At 32.0% G+C, this 22,841-nt stretch overlaps 1 protein-coding gene across 1 annotated transcript in view; it reads right to left on the bottom strand.

Moving 5' to 3' along the window:
• LOC113514542 (T-cell leukemia homeobox protein 2) overlaps positions 1–21,336 on the bottom strand; it is a 44,895-nt gene extending 23,559 nt beyond the window's left edge. Inside the window, exon 1 of the mRNA XM_026898631.3 lies at positions 20,427–21,336. Coding sequence (XP_026754432.1) covers positions 20,427–20,979 — 553 coding nt within the window. The 5' untranslated portion in view covers positions 20,980–21,336. The remainder of the gene's footprint in view (positions 1–20,426) is intronic.
• Between the last annotated feature and the right edge of the window lie 1,505 nt (positions 21,337–22,841).

Genomic DNA, 22,841 nt, shown 5'->3' with positions numbered 1-22,841 from the left:
TCTGTCGTGTGCTCCTGGCATAGAATGGGCCACTCCTTCCTTTACCGTGGGTGTAGTAGGAGGCGACTCAGGGAACTTAGTAGTAGAGGGATGGACAGCAGCGTCCTTCTTAAAAAATCACCAAAACCCAACTGCGGTTGCTAATCTGCATAGCAGACAGATGTTGTCTGCTATGCAGATTAGCAACTTTAGTAGATTAGTTGTGCTGTCGGAAAGCAGAGCACCCCGCAAGTTCCAGTCATACCCGATGTCCCACAGGATTGGTCCTAGCACCGACCTCTGTGGGATACCACGCTGCATCTCTATTCCACTCGTCGGGAAATCGTCCCGTCTCCAGGCACCTGTCGAACAGGTCCCGAAGACGGTCCCCTAGGGCACCCAGGGCCAACGCTAGAACGCGGCCGGGTATCCCATCAGGCTCCTGTGCGGTGTTCTTCGCCTGGAGCCTATCCACAGCCGCTGCGAACTCCTCCTGGGAGACTCTCGTAACCCCAACAACTCCGGCACCGCTAACCTCACGGCTCCACGGTACCATGGGAACAGGTGTAAACTCCGGCTGCGTTGGGAGTAGGTTGCTAATTCGCCTGCTAAGCGTAATAACTACTGGCAAAAACTCCCTTATAAGGGAGGCTATGTCCAGCAGTGGGCAGTTAATGACTAATATGATCATGATGATACTTCTATCTATAGGCATAATATTATTATGCTTATTAGCCGAAATATATATAAGGGTACGTTTTGTACGCTACATTTTCCACTTAAATCGCTCAACGAATCGATATTAATTGTGGCATCGTAATATTTGGCACAGAGAAGGACTGAAGCTCTTTCGAACTCCAACGAACCTAAATCCTATGATTACATAGTTAAAATTGCATTGAGAGTTAGGTTTATATTCAAAATTTATAATAGAAACTAAGATTAACGTCCGTTTCGAACTTGCGGTTATCAGAAAATAGTATCTGAACAATTACTGAAATAATAGTCTTAATAGGTAATCAAAAATCTTATCTTTATAATGGGAATCACGACTATAAATGGCGTTTGAGTAACAAAAGTCATGAATAAATAAAAATCTGATTAAACTTTATTCGCTATTAAATTACTCATAAATGCGTTTCGTGATTACTGCAGAGGTAGCAATCACAATTTCTCATTCATAATAAATGTAAAATTATATGTTGATGGCCGTTCGTGGAAAATCGCCTTAAAACTGACTGTTCTAAAGTCCGTTACACACAATAGCAATCAAATATTGTTATTGCATCGTATATATGATTAAACTAAAGAACAAAAGCATAATGACAACGCACAGCCTACTTTGATCGCCTAATGGCATGTCTATTCGATAACTGGCTCATACGTGTCTATATTTTAAGAAAAAAGTAAATTCATCATTCAAAGAAGCGGTTAGACGTAAATTCTCTTTTCAAAATTATATCCAACATGGCGGGCCAGTAATTGCGTTTTAAAATTCGAAGCTCAATAAATTATATTCGTTTATACGAAGCTCAGAGATTGGTCGAACGTTCGTAATGACCAGTATTTTTCGTAATCGATCGATTTGCATTAAATGATCCGTGAGATGAGATCATGTCGTTAACTATATTACGTTCGATTCAATGTCAATTCAAAATTCATAATCGACAAAATAATGATCATGAATAGAGGATCATTTCGACATAGTCATTTCGAATTCATTTTAAATTCGCAAACCGTAAAATGCCTTTACATTAGTATGTCTATGAGTAATCATTTTGTTGATTCTGTGTAGGATTTTAGATTGGATTTCATGTTAAATATACAGTAAAATATAATAATTTGATTTTCTGAACCTCGTAGATGAGTCATCAATATCATACATTGATGCCTTGACTACGTGTCCGTGAAATTAAGTCTAATTTACATCATGAAACTACTGTCATGAAAACAGCATAGTTTTCTAAAAAAAAACAGTTTTCATATTTTGCGCAATTATTTTATTAACAATAGTTTTACTATTGTTATACAGCTAATTTCATTAAAATACGACGTGAAACTAATGCCACCAAAGTGTCTGCATTTAGAGCAGGTTTTTTATGTAGTTATTAAGACAGTAGTTTATTACATTTGATATCTTTAAAATTAGTTCCTGAAATTATTTTAAGTAATTTATACAACGTAACCAATTTCATGTTCTTTTAGTTTTGTATGTTATGCAATTTACACGTTACTAATACCTATCCAATCGATTTTCACAATTATTTTAAAATTAGAAGCTACAATTTTTAAAACTTCTTATTGGGAAGCAAAATCTGCTTTTAAATTATGTGTTCTAAATTCAAATAACTCCAATGCAATTTTACATTTCGTCATTCATTAATGTATATGTGTTTACGAATAAACTTTCTTTTTGTTAAGCAAAATTTATACTTGTTAAAACTCCAGTACAACCTTGTTCCTGTTACCCTATTCTAAATTCAAATTACCAACTCATTCGTTCTCTACTCAAACATGAAACTGTATTAAAAGACGCGCTCCTATTGGCCGTTCTGAATGGTAATGGTTGCCTCACGTGACCGCAAATTGTCCTCAATTGCAGGGGTAACTTAACCATAGTTTAAGAACGTACTTAGTGACTTTTATGTTCTCACTAAATATTTGACTTTAAATACGGTGTTTCGTGCATTTTACTTCTGATTGTCACACAATGGAACATGATATTGTAGGTATGTGTAGTAATTTGTGTTACAATCCGACGAATAATTTACAAAGTACTTTAGTCATCGTTTACTTTGGAATATGTTTGTTGTTACCGTGACAACTGGTAACCAGAGCGTTGCGGTAATATTGTTTATGTATAAAATTTTTGTTTCTTATTTTTGTTTTCTTTGCGCATTGTCGTCGACTCATAATGTTTCGTACATAATCAAATTTATTCACAATGCTTATCTGTTACTGAATCAAATAAGATTACATAATACAATAAATAACGTTTATAATTTATATAGTAATATATTTTTACATGCGCACACACACACACACATATAAATAATAAATGCCTAATATTACAATTATAATATTTGCCATAATATTTTATCTGTGCAGTCATTTAGTCGATGTGAGGGTCAAACAATCTGTGTTATCTTTTAGCATGTACATATGTATACAAACTTTCAAATATACCTTTTGTTCAATTTATTATATACGCAATAAAATAAAAATACAACAATCTCCAATAAACTATCCCGTAGGTACCTATCCTTTGTCTCCGCCGCACATAAAAAGTATATTCAACTAACAGTACGAAACAATAAAAGCGATTACTTACACAGTCTACTGTAGGCACACTTGTGTCACATAATATCAGGGTAGAAAAGGGTGGCGTAACAAGATTCCGCGGTCCTAATTCGGTTACACCGTATGATTCATGGGCGCGTCTACGTGGCTACCGACAATGGTTGTTAGTTACTACATTTTGTAGATGCCTAGGGATTCCAATTTTGAATTGTACATTTTTTTATTTACTTTATTAACGTTTCGAGCTGCGAATAGGCGTTTTGTATATTCCATATTTGAATATGTTTAAAAACAGTCCTTCCTAACTTTGAAGAAAAAATTTTTGTGTGTTATCTATGTAAATATATAGTTCATTGAAAATATTATATTATAGTACTTCTAGATGATTGTATAGATTCCTTTTTCAGTTTCGACAATATAAGAGCAGTGCCGACTTTTAAATAATAGACAGAATACTCGCTTCGAATTCAAAATTAGAAGCCTTTTATTATAATATATAAAATTAATTCTTGGATCTGAAAAATAAGATCGAGTGTTGATGCAAATATGGCAATTAATACAGTACAATACTCGCGCTGTCAATGTGACTTCATCTTAAAGTATTCACTATAATACTACTACAATTTATGTAAAAGACTAAAAGTATATGCTGGATTAATCCACTGTATCGTCAAAATCGACAGTTATAACATCAGTGTTAAAATTTTTATTGGATAAATAGCTATATTTTATTTTATTATACATCATCATCATAAAACTAATTATATTAAAGATAAACGTAAAGAAAAATTAACAAACAAATTAACGTTGAAGGGTTTAAGCGTCTCAGAGGGTAATCCCTTTATGATATTATCCCTTTGGGCAACCCTTTTCTCCCCCGGTTGGGGTTTTGGGCACTCAAAGTGAATCTGTTTTATATATATCACTTTATTACACCCTTCTGGCATTTTCAGGGCTTTTAAGATTACGTATTATTTTGAGGTAAAGTGATGTATGTATTTTTATTTATCTATGAAAAAAAAATTATATGTAAAGTTATATGTAATAACCTCTTTTATAGAATCAATAGATTCAATATCATCTAAACTGAATATCTCCCTAGAAATATCTCAACAAAACAACCTAATTTTTATTCTAAAAGACGCGCTTTTAAAATAAATAACCGGATTGACAATTAACGTAAATGGGTGACGTTGATTAAGGTAAGTTAATCCAGTTATTTAATTTTTTTTTTTAATGCAGAGATAATTATTAATTTTTAGGCCCTGATCTGTACCGAAGCTTATTTTTTAAAAGGCTGTCAAATAAAATGATGTTAGAAATGTTGCCATGCTCAAATAGTTCTATTAAATAATAAACATTCAGATATCGCACAGCTCTTTTAATGGCTATTAAATATATATATAAAAAAAATAGAATATAGTTCCCATTTAATACGAAGTGTCTTTAGTTCACTCATATTTTGCCCAATATCCTTAAACTCGTAATAGAGAAAAAAAAATTGCTATTCAAAATTTGAAAATAGAATGTAGGCTATCTATTTATAAGGACGTATCTTCACTTCAGTTACATCCTACTCGGTTGAAAAAGGAAGGACGGGAAGACAAATGCCTGACGTCTAATTGGGCGCAGACGTCACTTGGGATTACAGACACTCGTTCCATCACTCCGATAGTCGTATTTGTCTACGCCTGTTGAGTTTTCGCCCATTGTGTGTTGTATGATTTGATGGTGATTTACAATTTTGAACGATGTAGGTACACGTATTTTACGTGCGTACATTTTTATTGTACGCTTTGGTATATATACTTTGAACTCTTTTTTCTTCTTCTTTTAAAGATCTCACTTATTATTTGAGACATTAAACATTTTTATGGGTACGGGACATTAAACATTTAGGGCTGATATGATGATGATGATATGATGATGATGAGAGTGATATATAATTCCAATAAGAACCCTATATCTTCTATTCATAATGGATTCTAATATAATATGCGACTTTAATTAATAAATGAAACCCTATATATACAAAAAAGAAAAAAAAAAAACTGTGAGAGAATTTGATAGAGTTCTTTGTAGTGGTTTAAAAACAAAAATGTTCATCAACACCGTACCCATAACGTCACCGTTTCCGACCAAACCGGACAATGGTCGGAATAGAAGAATAAATGGACATACTTCATACATATTACACGCAACAAGCGAACTCCCGTTTCCCACTAGTTACGGACGAATGGAATCGGGTGTACGGCACAGGCTCATGGAAAATTCAGCGGCTGAAAGCGGAATGCAATCGAGCTACGGGTTATGTTGCATTTTGGAGTAACATTGCACTCGTTTGCTTGAACAAAGGCTACCTTTATGACATTGTGCTTTTAGTGTTGCTGTTTTGTAGGTACGTGTAAAACACTGCAGCCTATCTAATGCCTGTACATTCGTAATACTATGCGCTCGCTTCAGTGAGTAAATAAAGCATAAACAAAAGATTTAAAGGAGGATGAATGTAGTGAGGATGGAGGTTTTTATATTAGGTTCTTTGTGTATTCAACATTAGAGACATTGAGGAAAGATACATAGAATACATATCTACTCATGAAATACATAAATTTATTATTATAAATATATGTTTTTAACATGAGTTTTTTAGATATACTTATTACGCCAAATAGCTACAGCCTTTTTCTTTTCTCATTTACCCCAAGTTGTCTGGAAGAGATTACTTTAGCGGTAAGACCGCCTTTAGTACCTAGGTACTACATATGTGTAATATAATATATATATATATATATATATATATATATATATATATTATATATAGTGTTGTATTATTCTTTAAGTGATGCAATAAAGAATAAATAAATAAACAAATATGTCTGTTAGCATTATTCTGAGCGTATAGTAGTAAAAAGTTATGTATTAAAGTATATCTAGTATCAATAATAATGTTTTGGGAGAGGGAAAAGACTTATAAGTAATGGAGTCTAAAGGGCACATGGATAGCAATATCATATCACATGGATATCGACGCAGTTCCCCCTGGAAACCATCGTAATTAGTTCTTGTTGAATTCGTCAGAATAGACTTACCTGCTTTCGTCCTTACTTGTTATCATATACTAATGCCCCGTCTACAAATATTTATAACACGTTCGGGGATACCATTACTTTCATTGTTAAAAATTTCATGAGCACACATTATAGCTTAATATACTAATGGTTTAACTTATGTGTAGTAGTAGATCGAGAAATAATTATATAATTTATTTCAGTTTAAAATAGATAGAAAAAATATTTTTAAATAAAAAGAACACTTGGGATAGCAGATAAGCTGAATGCAGAGTTAATTGACTTATCAATAGAATTAAATAATTGTAAAGAAAAAATATATAACAAAGATTTAGAAATAGATGAATTATCACAAAAAATTAAACTATTAGAGAACTCGTTGTCCAATTTATCTTTGAAATACGAATCAGCTAAGAATGAAATACATGAATATTCTGATCAGTTGGATAATTTAATAAAATTAGGTAACTACAACATGGAGCGGTTTGTTTCTCTTACGGATAGATGTCACTGTAATTCACCAGAGTCTGATAACTATATCCAACCGTCCCACCATAATCAGTTGAACATTGATATCTCATCCGTCACGGAACCAGACGTTTCATGTTTACCCACACGAAACAGTACAAAAGTAAATAAATGCAGCACTGTACATGAAACCATCAGGAGAACAATTGTTTATTCAGATGAATTTGGCAAGGATTTAGGTAGTTTATTATCGAACTGCCTCTCGCAACAAGTAATAAATAATTGTTTTCCGGGATCAGGTATATATAAGATTATAAAAAATATAGTAAATGAAAAATATGATATTCACACGACCCTAGTAATAGCGTTAGGGAATTGTTTGCATATGCGTAAATCTGATATAGTTAATTTAATAAAATCATTATATAATATAGTGGAGCTTGGTATAGGTAAAATATTATTATGCGCATTTCCCTACTCTCAATCCCTGACTAATGAACAGAATAAGTTCATTTATAGTATAAATAATTTAATTTATTCGATGACATATCATTGTAATGATATATTTTATTTTGAAAGTAACAAATTTGTTACAAATTATTATATGACGGGAGGTAATTTTTATCTTCCTAAAAAACAAAAAAAGACTATTGCTAGTTTACTAGCGTATAACATTTATGATCCCATTATAAGTAGTATAACGGGTTTAATTAGTAATATTAGTAATTATACTAATAATGTGACATGTGTTAATTTAAACTAACATCTACGACATTGGTTAAGCCACAGGATATGGTCATTATTCATCAAAATATTCGTGGCTTCTCCAGCAAAGAATTAGAATTAAGTCTTTTCTTAGAATCTAACAATGTACGGGTGTTATGTCTGACAGAACATTGGCTTAAACAATATGAAATAATTTGTCCTTTTGAACATTATAATATAGCTAGTTTTTTTGCTAGGAACAATGCCATTCATGGCGGGTCAATTATTATTTTAAAAAATGATGTAGAATATAAAAACCGTCAAGACATTGTAAATATTTCTATTGAGCAAACAATTGAACTATCTTGCGTAGAATTAGTTACTTGTATAATAATTTGCGTTTATCGTCCGCCATCGGCTTGTTTTGATTCTTTTGAACTGGCTATGGAGGAAGCATTGAGACGAGTCGCACGGAGGAATAAAACATTATTTGTATGTGGCGATTTTAATGTTGATTTATTATCGGAATGCTCAATAAGCTTAAGATTGATTAACTTATTTAAATCATTTAATTTGCACAATCTTTTTTTAGAACCCACTAGGGTCGCAGGAAATTCTGCCACTTGTATAGATAATGTTTTTTGTAATTGTGAAGTAAAGGTGAAAATGAATTTCGACTGTCTTGGATCTGATCATTACGGACAAAAAGTTATAATTGAAACTAAGGGATCCAAAGGGACTCAAACAATTACATGCAGACAAATAACACAAAAGAATTTGGCACGTTTTAAAAATAAAATTGAACATAAAATATCTAGTGTCATAGTACCTCAATATGACCCGGACATTGTATGTGAACATATTTTTAATTTAATTGAACATGAAGCTAGCAGTGAATTTAAAACAAAAACATTTTCAACTAGTGTAAAATCAAAGTTTTGTGACTGGGCCACGTTTGGTATTTATAAGTCTAGGGCTAATCTTTACGAACTTTACGAAAAACGAAGCTATATATCCGATCCCTTATTTCATGAACATGTAAAATCTTATTCGAAAATATTTAAAAAGGTTTGTCATACAGCTAAGTCTCTCTATTTAGGTAAAATAATAACTAAATCTAAAGATAAAATAAAAGCCACTTGGAAAGTAATAAATAGCGAAACTGGAAAAGTTAATTTTCAAAATAGCAAAATAGCTTTAAATATTAATAACAAATTGGTAAATTCCGACACAGAGGTCGCGCATACATTCGAATCTTATTTTACTAATATTCCATTAATTACGACACAGGCTCTAAAATCTTCCCCGTCTGCTGCTGAAACTTTACTAACAGACAATGTTAGCAAGTCATCAGCTGTATTTAACTTTAGACATACATCATCAGTAGAAATAATGAAAATATTCAAACAACTTAATAATAAAAAAACAGAGGATCTATGGGGTATATCTGTTAAAATACTGGATAGTATAATGGAAATTATTGCGCCCTCTCTTGCTTTTATTTTCAATAAATGTATAGATGAAGGTAAATTTCCTAACATAATGAAAATTAGTAAAATCATACCGCTTTTTAAATCTGGAGATAGGAGTGACCCAATAAATTATAGACCTATATCCATACTCCCAGCACTCAGTAAAATTTTTGAAAAAATAATCCTTATGCAACTTGTCAGTTATTTCAATTTAAATAATTTAATCCACAATAGTCAATTCGGTTTTTCCAAAGGTCGTTCAACTACAGACGCAGGTGCAGAGTTGCTTAGACACGTATTTGCTGCATGGGAAACCAAAATGGATGTGATAGGTGTTTTTTGTGACCTTTCTAAGGCTTTTGATTGCGTTGATCATAATACATTGCTAAAAAAACTTGCTTTTTATGGCGTCAAAGACAATGCTTTAAATTTAATAAAATCTTATCTATCTGATAGAATACAGAAAGTGAAGATTAGCAACGCTACGTCTGACGGGTCACTTGTGCAAATGGGTGTACCTCAAGGATCTATTCTCGGTCCATTTTTATTCCTAGTTTACATTAATGATCTCCCATATGCCATGCAGGATAGATGCGGCATAGTATTGTTTGCAGACGATACTTCATTGATTTTTAAAGTTAATAGAATGACTAATAATTATGACGATGTAAATAGTGCTTTGCGGCGTCTCCTGCACTGGTTTACAACTAACAATCTTATGTTAAACGCTAAAAAAACAAAATGTGTTAATTTCTCTCTATCTAAAAGTTTTAATACTAATTGCAATATTAAATTAAATGACGAATCTCTCGAATTTATAGAATCTACTGTCTTTCTAGGAATCACACTAGATAATAAAACACAATGGGGTGCACAAATTCAAAGCCTTGCAGCGAAACTAAGTTCAGCAGCTTTTGCCGTGCGTAAAGTTAGACAGTACACTGATACTGATACTGCTAGATTAGTCTATTTTAGTTATTTTCATAGTTTACTCTCTTATGGAATATTACTATGGGGAAAAGCGGCAGATATTAAGAATATATTCATATTACAAAAACGTGCCGTTCGAGCGATCTACTGTATGAAGAGTCGTGACTCATTAAGAGAGAAATTCAAAGAGGCAAATATTCTCACCGTTGCTTCTCAATTTATATATTCAAATATTCTATATGTTCATAAAAATCTTGACTTATTTCCAAAAAACAGCAATATTCATAATATTAATACTAGATTTAAAGACAAACTTGCTGTCCCCAAGTATCGTTTAGAAAAAGTTAATAGGTCTTTTATGGGAATAGGTATAAAAATTTACAATAAGATACCAAAGGATATGTTGGAATTACCCTTAAATAAATTCAAAACATCTGTTAAATCATATTTACTGAGCAAAGCCTATTACTCACTAAACGATTACTTGAATGACGAGTGTGCATGGCAATAGTTGTTCATGCACTGAATTTTCATTTAATGTTAGACATAGACACCTATATAAATATACATTGTAAATAAACTGGCTTTAAAAAAAAAAGTAATTCAATTGAGTTTCTTGCCAGTTCTTCTCAATTGGATCTATATACCGAACTGGACGGTAGGGTAAATATAAAATTATAATGTAAAAATTTGACGTTCATAAGCGGCTAAAATGTCCTACATGAATAAATGATTTTTGAATTTGAATTTGAATTTGAATTTGAAGAAATTTCTGTCGTCTTAAAAACATACACAAGCATCAAACTGAACATAACAACGTACCTTGAACCTTGTACCATGAAGAATAAAAGACTAAATCTCATTTATATTGTGGGTTATAGTTAAATGACATTGTAATACATAAATAAATTTATCAATTCTAGATCTTGCAACAATGCAATAGGGTTCATATGCTAAATAGGAATTTCATCTCAATTGTAATTTTCATAACAGGCCGAAACCGCGTTTATCCACAATTAGATAACCCCAGTGGGCCGAATGATGACAGCGAAGGGACAAAATTTTAATGAGCAAGCGTGTGGATAATCGGCCCATCATGTGAACGTCTCACGGACGTAATTAACTTGACTGCGATGGAATTTTGTTTGCGTGATATTTTGTATATTATGATACTTGTAATGAAGGTGTATGGCTACTGAAAATTTTATATTTTTAACCGAATTCGAAAGAGAAAGAGATTCGTTCTCAATTACTTGCCCATTTTATATGTATACTACATAATATTTGTTTAATAGTACAATAGACTCTATTCTAGCTTCGATAAAACAGTATTACATGTGTAGCTAGTGAACGAAATAGGTTACAGACCTGAAATTTGGATAATTTATCTAAATATAAAATATTGTATTCGTAATATAATTAAAATTAATTTTTATTATATTATTATTATTATGAACTGCAACAGCTAGCTTGTATAATTATCACGACCATTGACTTCAATCGAGTATTACGCCGATGTTGTATACTATTATGTAGTATTGGTAAAATTACCTTCATCCAAAATAAGACCTTATTGACATTATTAGAAAATACGATATGCAATGCCACTTAAACTGTTCGCTGAATCTTCTAATCTTTCTAAGGCGGTATGCTCTGGCAATATAATATTTTATGAACGCCTGGTCCCGGCCGGCACCCATATATTTACACATTTGAAATATGGCAGCTTTTATAACCTCTCACGTTATGGATTGGCGATAAAATATATCAGTATTTAGGCATATTTTTATGGCAACATCCTCATATTGTCGGTTTATGTGTCATAAACAGTGACAGTGGTAAAAGCTAATATACTTTATGCTATGTAATTGATTAGTTTTATCGATATAAATAAAAAAAAAAAGACATGGTAATTGTGACCCCAATATGATCATCAGACATAATGGGACTAATTCTGAAATATTATTTTATGAACCTACCTATAACATTCTCTGAAAAGGAGATAAATGGATATGATGTTTAATAGAATCGAACATAAACAGTTAACACAGGAATAACACCTGAGTCCTCAGGAATGGCAAAATCATGGGCGAAACAGTATACTGTATATGGTACTGCTGATGTCTATAGGCGACGGTTACCATTTTCCATCAGGTGGGCCGTCAGCTTGCTTGCCATTCTAAGTTGTACAAAAAAAAAAGCTGCGGTAATTAATTCTCTGCGAAAAATTTTAGATCGTCACTCCAAGAAATTCAAATTTTGTTATCTTTTATATTCTTAAATTCCTATATCTTAAATGAATAGTCTGCATATATGAACGATCAGATGTTATATAGATATATTAGAATTTAAAAATATTTTTATTTGAAATACAGAATTTTGTGTATACAAATATATTTTACGCCGCCACAAGCAGGACTTTGTTCTGCAAAGAAAAAACAGCTAGGTATGTCAATTTATAAACGCTTTCGACTGCAAGAAAACTATAAAATCGTTTCAAAATTGGTAAATATCGTCAATACTTTGTAATATATACATATATACTATAATATTGTAAATATAAAAGTATATAAAAATGCTTCAACTCACACTTAAAATTTGGTCCAGTTATAGATAAAAAAATAAAAAGAATAGTAATAGTAAATAATTAATTATATACAATTACGTTATTATACGTATTTTGTATACTATCGTATAGTTACACGAGAACAGCTATTAAAAAAATAATAACAAAATGGTTCTCATTTTGTTATTATTTTTTTAAATTCGTTTAAAAATCGAACGCTTATGGATAACTGCTTTTACTGTACAGAAAAAACAAACTGTGTTTTATGATGAGTCAATTGGGTCACCTTATTATACAGACTTATTATTAGAGACATGGGCTGTGATGTATCCGCAAAAATATATTTATAACAAGCATTATCCCCTTGTTTGTAACCTATATCATTTAGGGTTCTTGACAACAATATAATTGTACTCGTAACAGTTGAATATTTAAGCTTATCTTTTAGAGAAAAACCTGTGCCTAGCAGGAGCAGAGGTTGTAATAATTTCGTATCGAAAATTTTGCAGATTTTAAAGGAATTTGATGCATAAAAGATTAGTATAGGTGCGGTTGAACAATACAGTTTCTGTGTCAAACTATCTCATTGTTTATGTTATTTTTAATCTCCTTCAATCTGCACCATATTAAGAAATGAATAAAAATTGCATATTGTTCATTTTAAAGACAGATAATTATTTATTTATTTATAAAACGGCTTGTGAACTTTTACCAATTCGCCTAACAAGGTCGTATACAAATTATAAAAAGTATATTTTAATAATAGATATTATAATCATAATTATTATTAATAATAGATGAAAAGACTTGTATGAGATTTTGTTACATAAAAACAAATTAAACCATCACCATATTGTGTGAATAACAAGTACAACAAAACAAACAGGAAATTATGTAGAGAAATAACAATAGGAGGCTTAAGTAGTCTCTTCTAAACAGTTTTAGGTACAATCATAATCGATTTTATTTACGCCATCTATTTTTAGTAACATGAGCGTGAGTAAATATATATATTTACATATTATTTTTGTCACAATTTAGAAACTTTGTACGATACGAAATAGTATCTATATGTTACCGCATAAAGTACACGACAGCAATAACAAGCGGAAGGGGAAAGCGGGTTCTATTTTCACACATGCAAACAGCATAACCCACGAGTATATCATCGCATATTGGTTCCCGTCAAATTTTCATAACGCCGACGATCCGACCACCCGGGAAATGCGGGCAGAGAGGTTTCGAGGGGAGGCGGTGGTAATGGGAGCCTTATTTTAGTATATTCTATCGATGATTTTGTTGCGCATTTTGATGCTCTGGAAAACAACGACGTATAAAACGAAACTATATTTGTACGTAAGTTTAATTTACGGATAGATATTTTAGACGAACAGTAACTCCGTGTGTAAATATATAAAGTTCTATTGAAATAAGTTATATTTACATACTTGTATCTATTCAAAAGATATTACCTTCTTTTCTTTGACAGACGGGTATAAAGAGAGGAATTAAATTGCGATCTATAGACACTAAAAGGGTCGAACTAGTCCGGATGGGCCCGGGTGGCTGAATACAAACCCGGGACCCGAGACTAGATGATGGTAGTTGCACCAGTTGGTAGCGGCACTGCAAGCCCCGCAAGCCAGGCCCATAGGGGCCTACACAAACTGGGATCCGGCTGGCAAATGCCACCTCAACTATATGGCCAGTCCGACTCTGGACACCAATACAAACGAGCCATCAGTATTACGAAATTATATTTAACAGTCAAATCTTCAATTTAATGAAATAAAAATCAATTAATATTGATTCCAGTAACATAATAATCTTAAATGAAGAATAAATGAACATCTGCCGCGTAATTTCTTTCCCTTGACCGGTTATGCCCGTAATCCGTCGCGGTAGACACATTAAAAGCTTAAAATGCCTCAATCCCATTATTTTATTGACACAAATAGCGGTGAGCGCTAATAAAATAAACAAACTGTTGTAAAATGCCAATTATTTGTACCTATTAATTATATTATTAAGTTATTGGCCGGCGGACTTCAAACAAATAGGCCGGGTAATGAAGAGATCAGACTGGTTATAATTACCGTAATAGATATTTTTTTACGAATTAAGTTTTGGTTTGGAACTGTCTGTCGTAATAGCCTAGTATTGTAATATTATTGTACTAATAAAATGTCAATAGAGACTCTATTGATATTTTATTAGTTTTCTGACTATCAGTAGTTTTTAAGTTTTTTAATGGAAGTTCCATTTGAACATCACAGCTATGAGATTTTTTACACTTATCTATATACCCTTTGATTACCTTCTGTATTTCTTGGCATTATGACACATTTACAGATAGACATGTTTTGGAATTCTATTTGCTACGGAACCTTATAATTTTAATTTTCGTGGTATGATTCCATTGTTTTATGTATCCAATGTAATAAATACCTGATTATATCAGTTATAAGTGATAACAAAGCTAAATTAATTTACCATACAAATAAAATTACTCAATAAAAATAATTTTATATGTGTATTATTTAATCCATTACTTAACTGGCCAGTTTTTCGAAATGGGCACATCAAAATTGAAGGAATTTCGCTCAATTTATGCAATAATTCTTAATCAATATGCTATATATTTACCTGAATCTATTTTGACAATTTATTTTATGACACTGTTTTTTACTTCTGTTGTTGTTGTATAAATTTTGTCGCTAACTCTAATGAGTTACTATTTTTTTTTAATAATACTTTAAATTTTCAAATCACTATGAAATTACCATGACTATGCTAATTGTGCTGTATAAAAAAGCATAATATACCTATGTACTTTAAAACATCTTTTTGTTATTAATGCAGTTGTGACCTAAATTCTGACTCAAGCATTCATTAAACAAAATAATGAACTTAGAACACAAATCGTGCCGCCAAAGCAATTGAAGACAATTGCAAACTAAAGCGATTATGTTGTATCAAAGCTAAGAATATTGTATATAATGAGTCATTGTATGCCAATGAAAATCAGATATTGCGTACAGGAGTCGATTTGAGCCTTATCTACTCTTTTATTAAGGAAATATACTAATAAATATAAATAAACAAATAAAATAAAGTGTATTAACAATAATGCAATCTTTAACAAATCTTAAATCATCAGCTTAAAGTTTAAAGACAAAGATCTTTAACCAGTGAGTGTTTCAGTTTCACTCCTATTTTGGCTGTTCTTATTTTCTTATTCCTATTCTGTATTTGACTTATTTATATGGCTATTCATCTTTTACAAAATTCATCCAAATCCTTTTTAGATTTTCCTCTACTCCTTATAGCCATCCACGGCTATGATAATAGAAGAATGGATTCATACCAAATAGTTTTCTCGGAACATTATCTTCGTCCCTATATATCCATATCATGGCATACGATTACTTTTTAGCCTTTCTATAAAATTTTTCGTTTTTATTTTTATTCTTTCAAACTCTGCTACTTAATCTTATCCATCCTTATAGCTCTACACACCCGTCTCAATATTTATATTTCAACTACATGGTTTTTCGTGTCTTACCAATTAAAAAGCTTTTAATGTTTCATCATCTTAGGTACTTACTACAGCACGTAGGTAATCAAGCTATATTTAATGAAATTCCTAGTAATTGGTCTATTGGTCTCATTTCTACCAATATATCCTGTTAAGTCGACTTCCACGCGGACCCCTTGGAAACCATTGTGAGCAATTCCTAATAAATTCCTAAGGAGCCATCCTTAACTGAATTGGCTTCAACTTCGCCTATCATCGCCCACTTGTATCTGCCATTTCATATTCATCCTATTAAAAATATTAAGCGATTGCAATAGATCTTTAAGTTTTACACGAAGATTGAGACAACCATTGATCCTATCGTTTCAAAGTCATTGAACACGGTGAAATCATCGCCATAAAAAGCGTCAAATAGACCATTCAGTAATTGAAGCATGGACGCGGGTTAGGTAAAAATTTGTGGTCACAATAATGACCCTGAGGCGGAAATGGTCACTAGGCAGATCATTTGGAACGATTACATTGTCTATTGATTTCGTGAAACATTCACTTTTTTTTTGTGACGAGATATACTTTTTACTAATTTAAACAAATCCTCTTCCTGGTGTGTAATTGGTCAAACTTGTGCAAAACGTTATCTAAAGGGCTTCTTAAACTATCAATATACAAAATGAACTTTGTATAATCTCATCGTAATTAGAGTAGTAGTTAATTACATTATCTAATATTTGTATTGTATTTATATTCAAGATTAATAGATAAAACGATTGAAAGCAAGAAACATAAAATGTTTAATTGAGCCAGTTCAGTAATTTATTTATTTATTTAAAAATAAATAAATAAAATTAGTACTATATAAATAAAATTAACAAACATTTTATAACAGAGTGGTATGGTTAATAACAGGTTTTTCTAAATTAAATTCTGTAGATTATGTAGTTGATAAAAACATATTACCTTGCTATAGTGTGTAGTTGGTAAATGCATGGAATAAAGACACGGTCAGTGTTGTGTGCAAAAACCCTCAATATAGGAATATAATTTGTGGGATGTGGGATTAATGAGTGGGTAGAAGAAAAAACTTCTACTCCGGAAGCGGAGGTATGACAGCACTACGTCAGTCTACTCCTGACTACCGTTGGTATAACCTGGCCAAAACGTCGCGATAATTCAGATAAATTATCCTAGTTTACTTAAATAATCGGGTTAATTCCCGTCTATTATAAACCATTATACATATGTGTACGCTCAATGACGGCAAAACATAATATTCTGTATACTAGTGAAGCGACCTAGCTCCGCATGATTTTTTTTAATTAAATGCAGGAAAAGAGAGAATATAGCTTTCTGTAGGTGAAATAACTTTTCAAATTGGTAAAATATTTTTTGAGTATATCAATTCCAAAAAAAAATCCAATCTTTCTTCTTACACTGCCATAATACAATTATTGTATTACAATGAGTCAGTGTATGCAGGATGCTTGAAACCGTCCATTATGACAGTGTATGGGGGTAACCTATGTTCAGCAGTGGACAGTTAACGGCTGATATGACGATGATACACGCTCGCCAGGTGGTTTGCTATAGCGATTTATATCGAGTATTTCTTCTCTTGCGACGTTTTTTCTTTACGACATTCTAAGGTTGAAAGCAACTGACAAATTGTAGATTTCAACCGACTTAAAAAGAACGAGGTTTTCAATTCGGTTGTAATTTTTTTATGTTTCTTACCTCATAACTCTGTTAGTTATAAACCGATTTGGAAAATTCTTTTTTTTTTTTTATTTGAAACGACATACTTACAGATTAGGCCAACAGAAGTTTTATCAAAATCGGTTCAGTAATATCATTTTGTAATTAAAATTACTAGTTTTGGCATAAAAGTACCTAAAGTCGTTTTTTTTTGTGAAATACAATCTTAAATTATTATCTATATTACTATAGTATTCCGTCGGCATACATAAATATCTACTATAAAATATATAGACAAATGGTATGAATATATATTTAATTAATTATGCATATAAATCTATACAGAATAAACTAAATCACTCTTCGTTACAGAATTAAAATAAACTTAAACCACCAGCTAGATTTGTGTAACATCCCTATCACAAAGTACTGTAACCACAAATCTACGATTTCTCAGGTTTATTGAATTGCATTTTTTAAAGTTATTTTCGACTTTTATTTAACGGGTAAATAGTCAGAGAAATATAAATTAGTGTAAGGAGTAAAAATTATAACTCTTCCAAAAAATAAACATAAAACTATTTTTTTTTCAATCGGTTCCCGAGGACCTGTCACACACTGAGTCTCGCGGATTTTACTACTTACATATTTATTGACTTCAATAAAAATTATCATTATTATATACAAAATATACTTTAATACACATATAATATATATATATATATATATATATATATGGTTTTGTACAACCCTTTAACTTACAATCTAAGCAATAATGATTGCAATCTTGGAATTTCAAGGGATGTGCAGAAAAACAGCTAGTAAGTTAGCATAACAGGGTCAAGCAGTGAATAATTTCACCTAACTCATGGGTCGATCCTCTTTATAGATTGTACACCAAATCTTGCTTCCGCAGATATTTGATATGATGTAGTATCAAAATATCTTATAAAAAAAAATGGATTCTATCAAATCCCAGTGTTTTTGTCACCACTTAAACACTTCCGATCCAATGCCATAAAAGTAAATATAGTTCCACCGAGCTATTGACTCAATTACAGAATGGAAGGCGCTTCCACTTTGCCGGTGGTCGCAAAAACGGGGTTCGACCACGCGCCGCGCCGCTAACCGCCGCCCGGGATGTCCGTTCGTCGTAATTCGTGACTTGACAAATTGCTAAGTTCCCTTAATTACATGGAACTAGTTTGTCGTAGACATTATATCAGATTTTATCTCTGTATACGATATAGTTTATAAATAGGTATTGATTTTTTTTATCATAAAAATACACTTTTTAGAAAATTTTCTTTCGTAAGCTTTAGAAATATAAAAAAAGATCATGGAAAACGCACACTTTTATTTTACTTCATTATAATGTATGCATTATGTATATGTATGAAAATAATTTGGAGATTTTTATAATATTAGGTATTTTTATTATATTACTTATTCATAAACCTATTTATATATTTTATATTTCTTTCAACATTATTATATACAGTTATATATAAAAACGATAAGATAAAATGAAAACTTTATTCATTAAATAAAGTATTTACAATTTTTTTATAGTAATGTTCACTGTTCTGAACCAAATTAGCTTAGCTTATAAAAAAAAAAAAGTAAGTCGACCGGCGGCGTAGCGGCGCGACAAATTACAGTGAAGAAGGCGCCTCCAATCTCACCTTACCGCCGGAAAGGAACGAAAAAAAGGGAATAGTTTTCTACGTGTGTCATCACAAGCAAGGGTATAATCGCCGGGGACATTGTCACCCTTTTTTTTTTATTTGGACAAGGAAATTGTGCAAGATTTGTGGTTTTTTTCTTTTGTTTTGAATATGAGAATTTAAATTTAGTTGCCAGTGCTTATGTTGCAGCTAAAATTAATATTTGCTTAAATAAAAATAGAAGATGAATATAAAATACTACCAAATTAAATATATTGGTCGATAATTGAAATAATATGATTATTTCTAGTCCATAATGGAATTCTATATTTATATATTAGGTACTAACGATTTGCCTAACCTTCACACACGTAGATATATATAAATGATTTTTTTTATATGCTTTAATAGGCAATTTCGATACTTTATGTTACTTTCTTGTAATTTTGGTAAAGATATGCCTAAGTATAGGATAAGCCTATGTTACTCATTGATAATGTAAATAGTTTTTTTTTATACAACTTAGAATGGCAAACAAGCTGACGGCCCAACTGATGGAAAGTGGTAACCGTCGCCTATAGACATGAGCAGTACCATGGACATAACAGAGTTCTACTGTTTCGCCCATGATACCTCCCATGCGTTGCCATTCCTGAGGACTCAGGTGTTATTCCTCTGTACCCAGTAAATTCACACTATATCCCACCCTTCAAACCGAAACACAGCCATGCAAACACAACTGCTTCACGGTTGAAACACGAATGGGACAGAGGTACCCAAGCAATCGTCTTTTGTACAAAGTCTCCCTTTGGTGATATTATAGATGATAGAATTTTACCCATTAAATAATTTTTGAATTTATTTATTACGTACAAACAAATCTTTTCTTTTAGTAATATTAGTATATATCTACTACTGATATAAAAAAAAAAAGTAGTTTATGACGCTTAAATTCTCTACTTTATGAATATTAAAAAATAACAAGGACAAATGAGAGCATCGTTGTAAGTATAAAAGCAATTAGATTATTAAGGTACTTACCATTTAATCTATCCTTAACCACTTGGTGTGCAAACGCGGCTGCTGCAGCTTGCCTCATAGGATCTAGCGCCACACCCCAAGCACCTAATGCTCCCAAAGCCCTATGTGCCGGCACTCTTACTACTCCAGGATTACTAGAAAATCCATATCCAGCTCCTAATCCTAAACCCGGTCTCAATAATAGACCGGAATTAGGATAGAGACCGGGGTTGTGAGCAAAATTTAACGGTAAACTTGTATTGTCTTTAGTATCGTCCTTTGCACTTTCCGATTCAGTGTCTTGGTCACTTCTCTCATCACTCTCTCTAGAATTTCGCCGTTTGTCTATATCTTCGAATTGTTTCCCTAAGAGTCGAGATATGCTGAAGGGTAAATTTACTCTAGGTTGTGTATCAGTCATATGGTCATTTGGAGAATCATGATACCTATCGTGGTAGCTGTGTTCGGAATCTCTATCATCGGAACCTATACTTCTGTCACATTGGCCTGATAGTCTACTATCCGAGTCTACGTTTATCTCTTCTTGATCATCATCTGAATGCACTGATGACATGTTGTTCGTTTTTTTTTTTTATTTAGTAAAATTAACACTGGCACTCAATAGTTATCTTCACTGTAACATTTGATTATTGCCATTGATGATTAAAATACACATAATATATTATTTTTTTATTACCGTTTATTATTATATTATTAAATTTAAAACGAGTAAGTCATTCGCACTCGTGTTGCTTATTAGAAAAAGCTCCGTTTAGCGCGCTACGCTCGACCGCCCGCGGCCGAATCGTTACACACAGTATCAAGCGAAACGAGCCAATCAGCCGCACCCCCACTGCTTTTCGAATTTCGAACGCGATAGTTTGACCGCACAAACGACTCAACTATGCCCGTTGAGTGGAACAGTTTCCAACAAAAGCTTAATACGATTTCCAAACATAAAAACTCGTTTGGACTCACTAACTTAAACAGAACGGTTTGCTCCGTCCCTTTCGCGGTATGTCTCGCTTCAATTGTGTCCCCCCGTATAGGTCAATGCATTCCAATTTCACTCTTAACGTACGAGGCTCTAAGTGTATTTTTGTTAACCTCACGATGGTAGTTGGCACGTTTTGAGCACCGTTGTGACGATGAAAACATTGCCAAGATTACATGTAAAAAAGAGACAAACATACGCGACAACATAAATGATTGTTTATGTTAGAAAGAAACGACTATATGTTGATCAGAGGGCGGGACCCTTTGTCTTGTAACGCGTCGTTTAAATCCAGTTATGGTCTGACAAATGGTGTACATATTAAGGGGGGCAATGTTAGGAAACTATTTTTGAATCTTTTAAGACAGTTAAATTATTTACGTTCGGCGGTCGAGTGAGCTCCTCCATAGTAGACAATGCACTTTATAATAAAATAGATCCCAAGTTTCATGTTATGGCCATAGATAAGTGGGGATAATGTATTGTTGAAGATAGCTACTTTATGGTATTGACTCTGACAGCTGGAGTGGTAAAGGGTGTTAGATTATGGTTTGTACGATAAAGAGCCAGAGAATGGCGATTGGCTTTACAATAATGGTCGAATGTAATAGAATCTGAACTATAATTGATTTCCATAAATGTCTAAAACATATTTTCAGAAAATAGAATATTGTATTTTATCAACTAGGTATAATAATAATAATATTAAACATATGTTTACTATTACATTTACATTATTTCCTTAATTCATTTATTAAAACTAATTAAAAAAAAATTATGACAGAAAAAATATAATTTCGGGTTGCGTTATTTTAGCTTTCAGACCTATATTGTGTATTTTGTAGATGGTACAGTCATGCGTAAAATTTTGATAAGTACGTATATAAATACTTAACACTCCTATTGCCTACTATTTTATTGGACTGTCATAATTTCGTCCTATAATTTATTTATTTATTACATCTACTGGGTAAGCCTTACAGTCATAGCCATAATGTCCCATTCTATTACGTTTCTTATTCCTAATTCGCCCCTTTATTCCTAACTCAATTGAATATTACTTTTAATTTTTTCTTATGACCTAGGTACAACAGAAATGAGTTCGTTACACATCGTAAAGCAACATATTATTATGTCAAGTCATATAAATACGTAACATTGTACTTCATCAATTGGTACACTTAAATAGGTACTTACTTACTTGAAGGATGAATAAAAACTGACAATCTAAAACTTGCTGTCATACTTATAAGTAAAAATAAAAATAGTAGAGTTGGATTTTGTAGATGAATTGAAAGAGAAATTATAGCCGAGAATGTAAGGAACTACACCCTATTTGTATTAAAATAGTAATTTGGAATAAATAATTAATTAGCAAGACATAAATATATAACAATTTGAGAAGGAAATGAAAATTTTTGGAAATATGAATATATTTAATT

The sequence above is a fragment of the Galleria mellonella genome, unplaced genomic scaffold (assembly GCF_026898425.1).
Source record: "Galleria mellonella isolate WM207_F2 unplaced genomic scaffold, CSIRO_AGI_GalMel_v1 utg35, whole genome shotgun sequence".
In the NCBI taxonomy this organism is placed as follows: Eukaryota; Metazoa; Arthropoda; class Insecta; order Lepidoptera; family Pyralidae; genus Galleria; species Galleria mellonella.
Note: the sequence above shows the minus strand (reverse complement) of the source record. Positions and strands in the feature narration are given on the sequence as shown.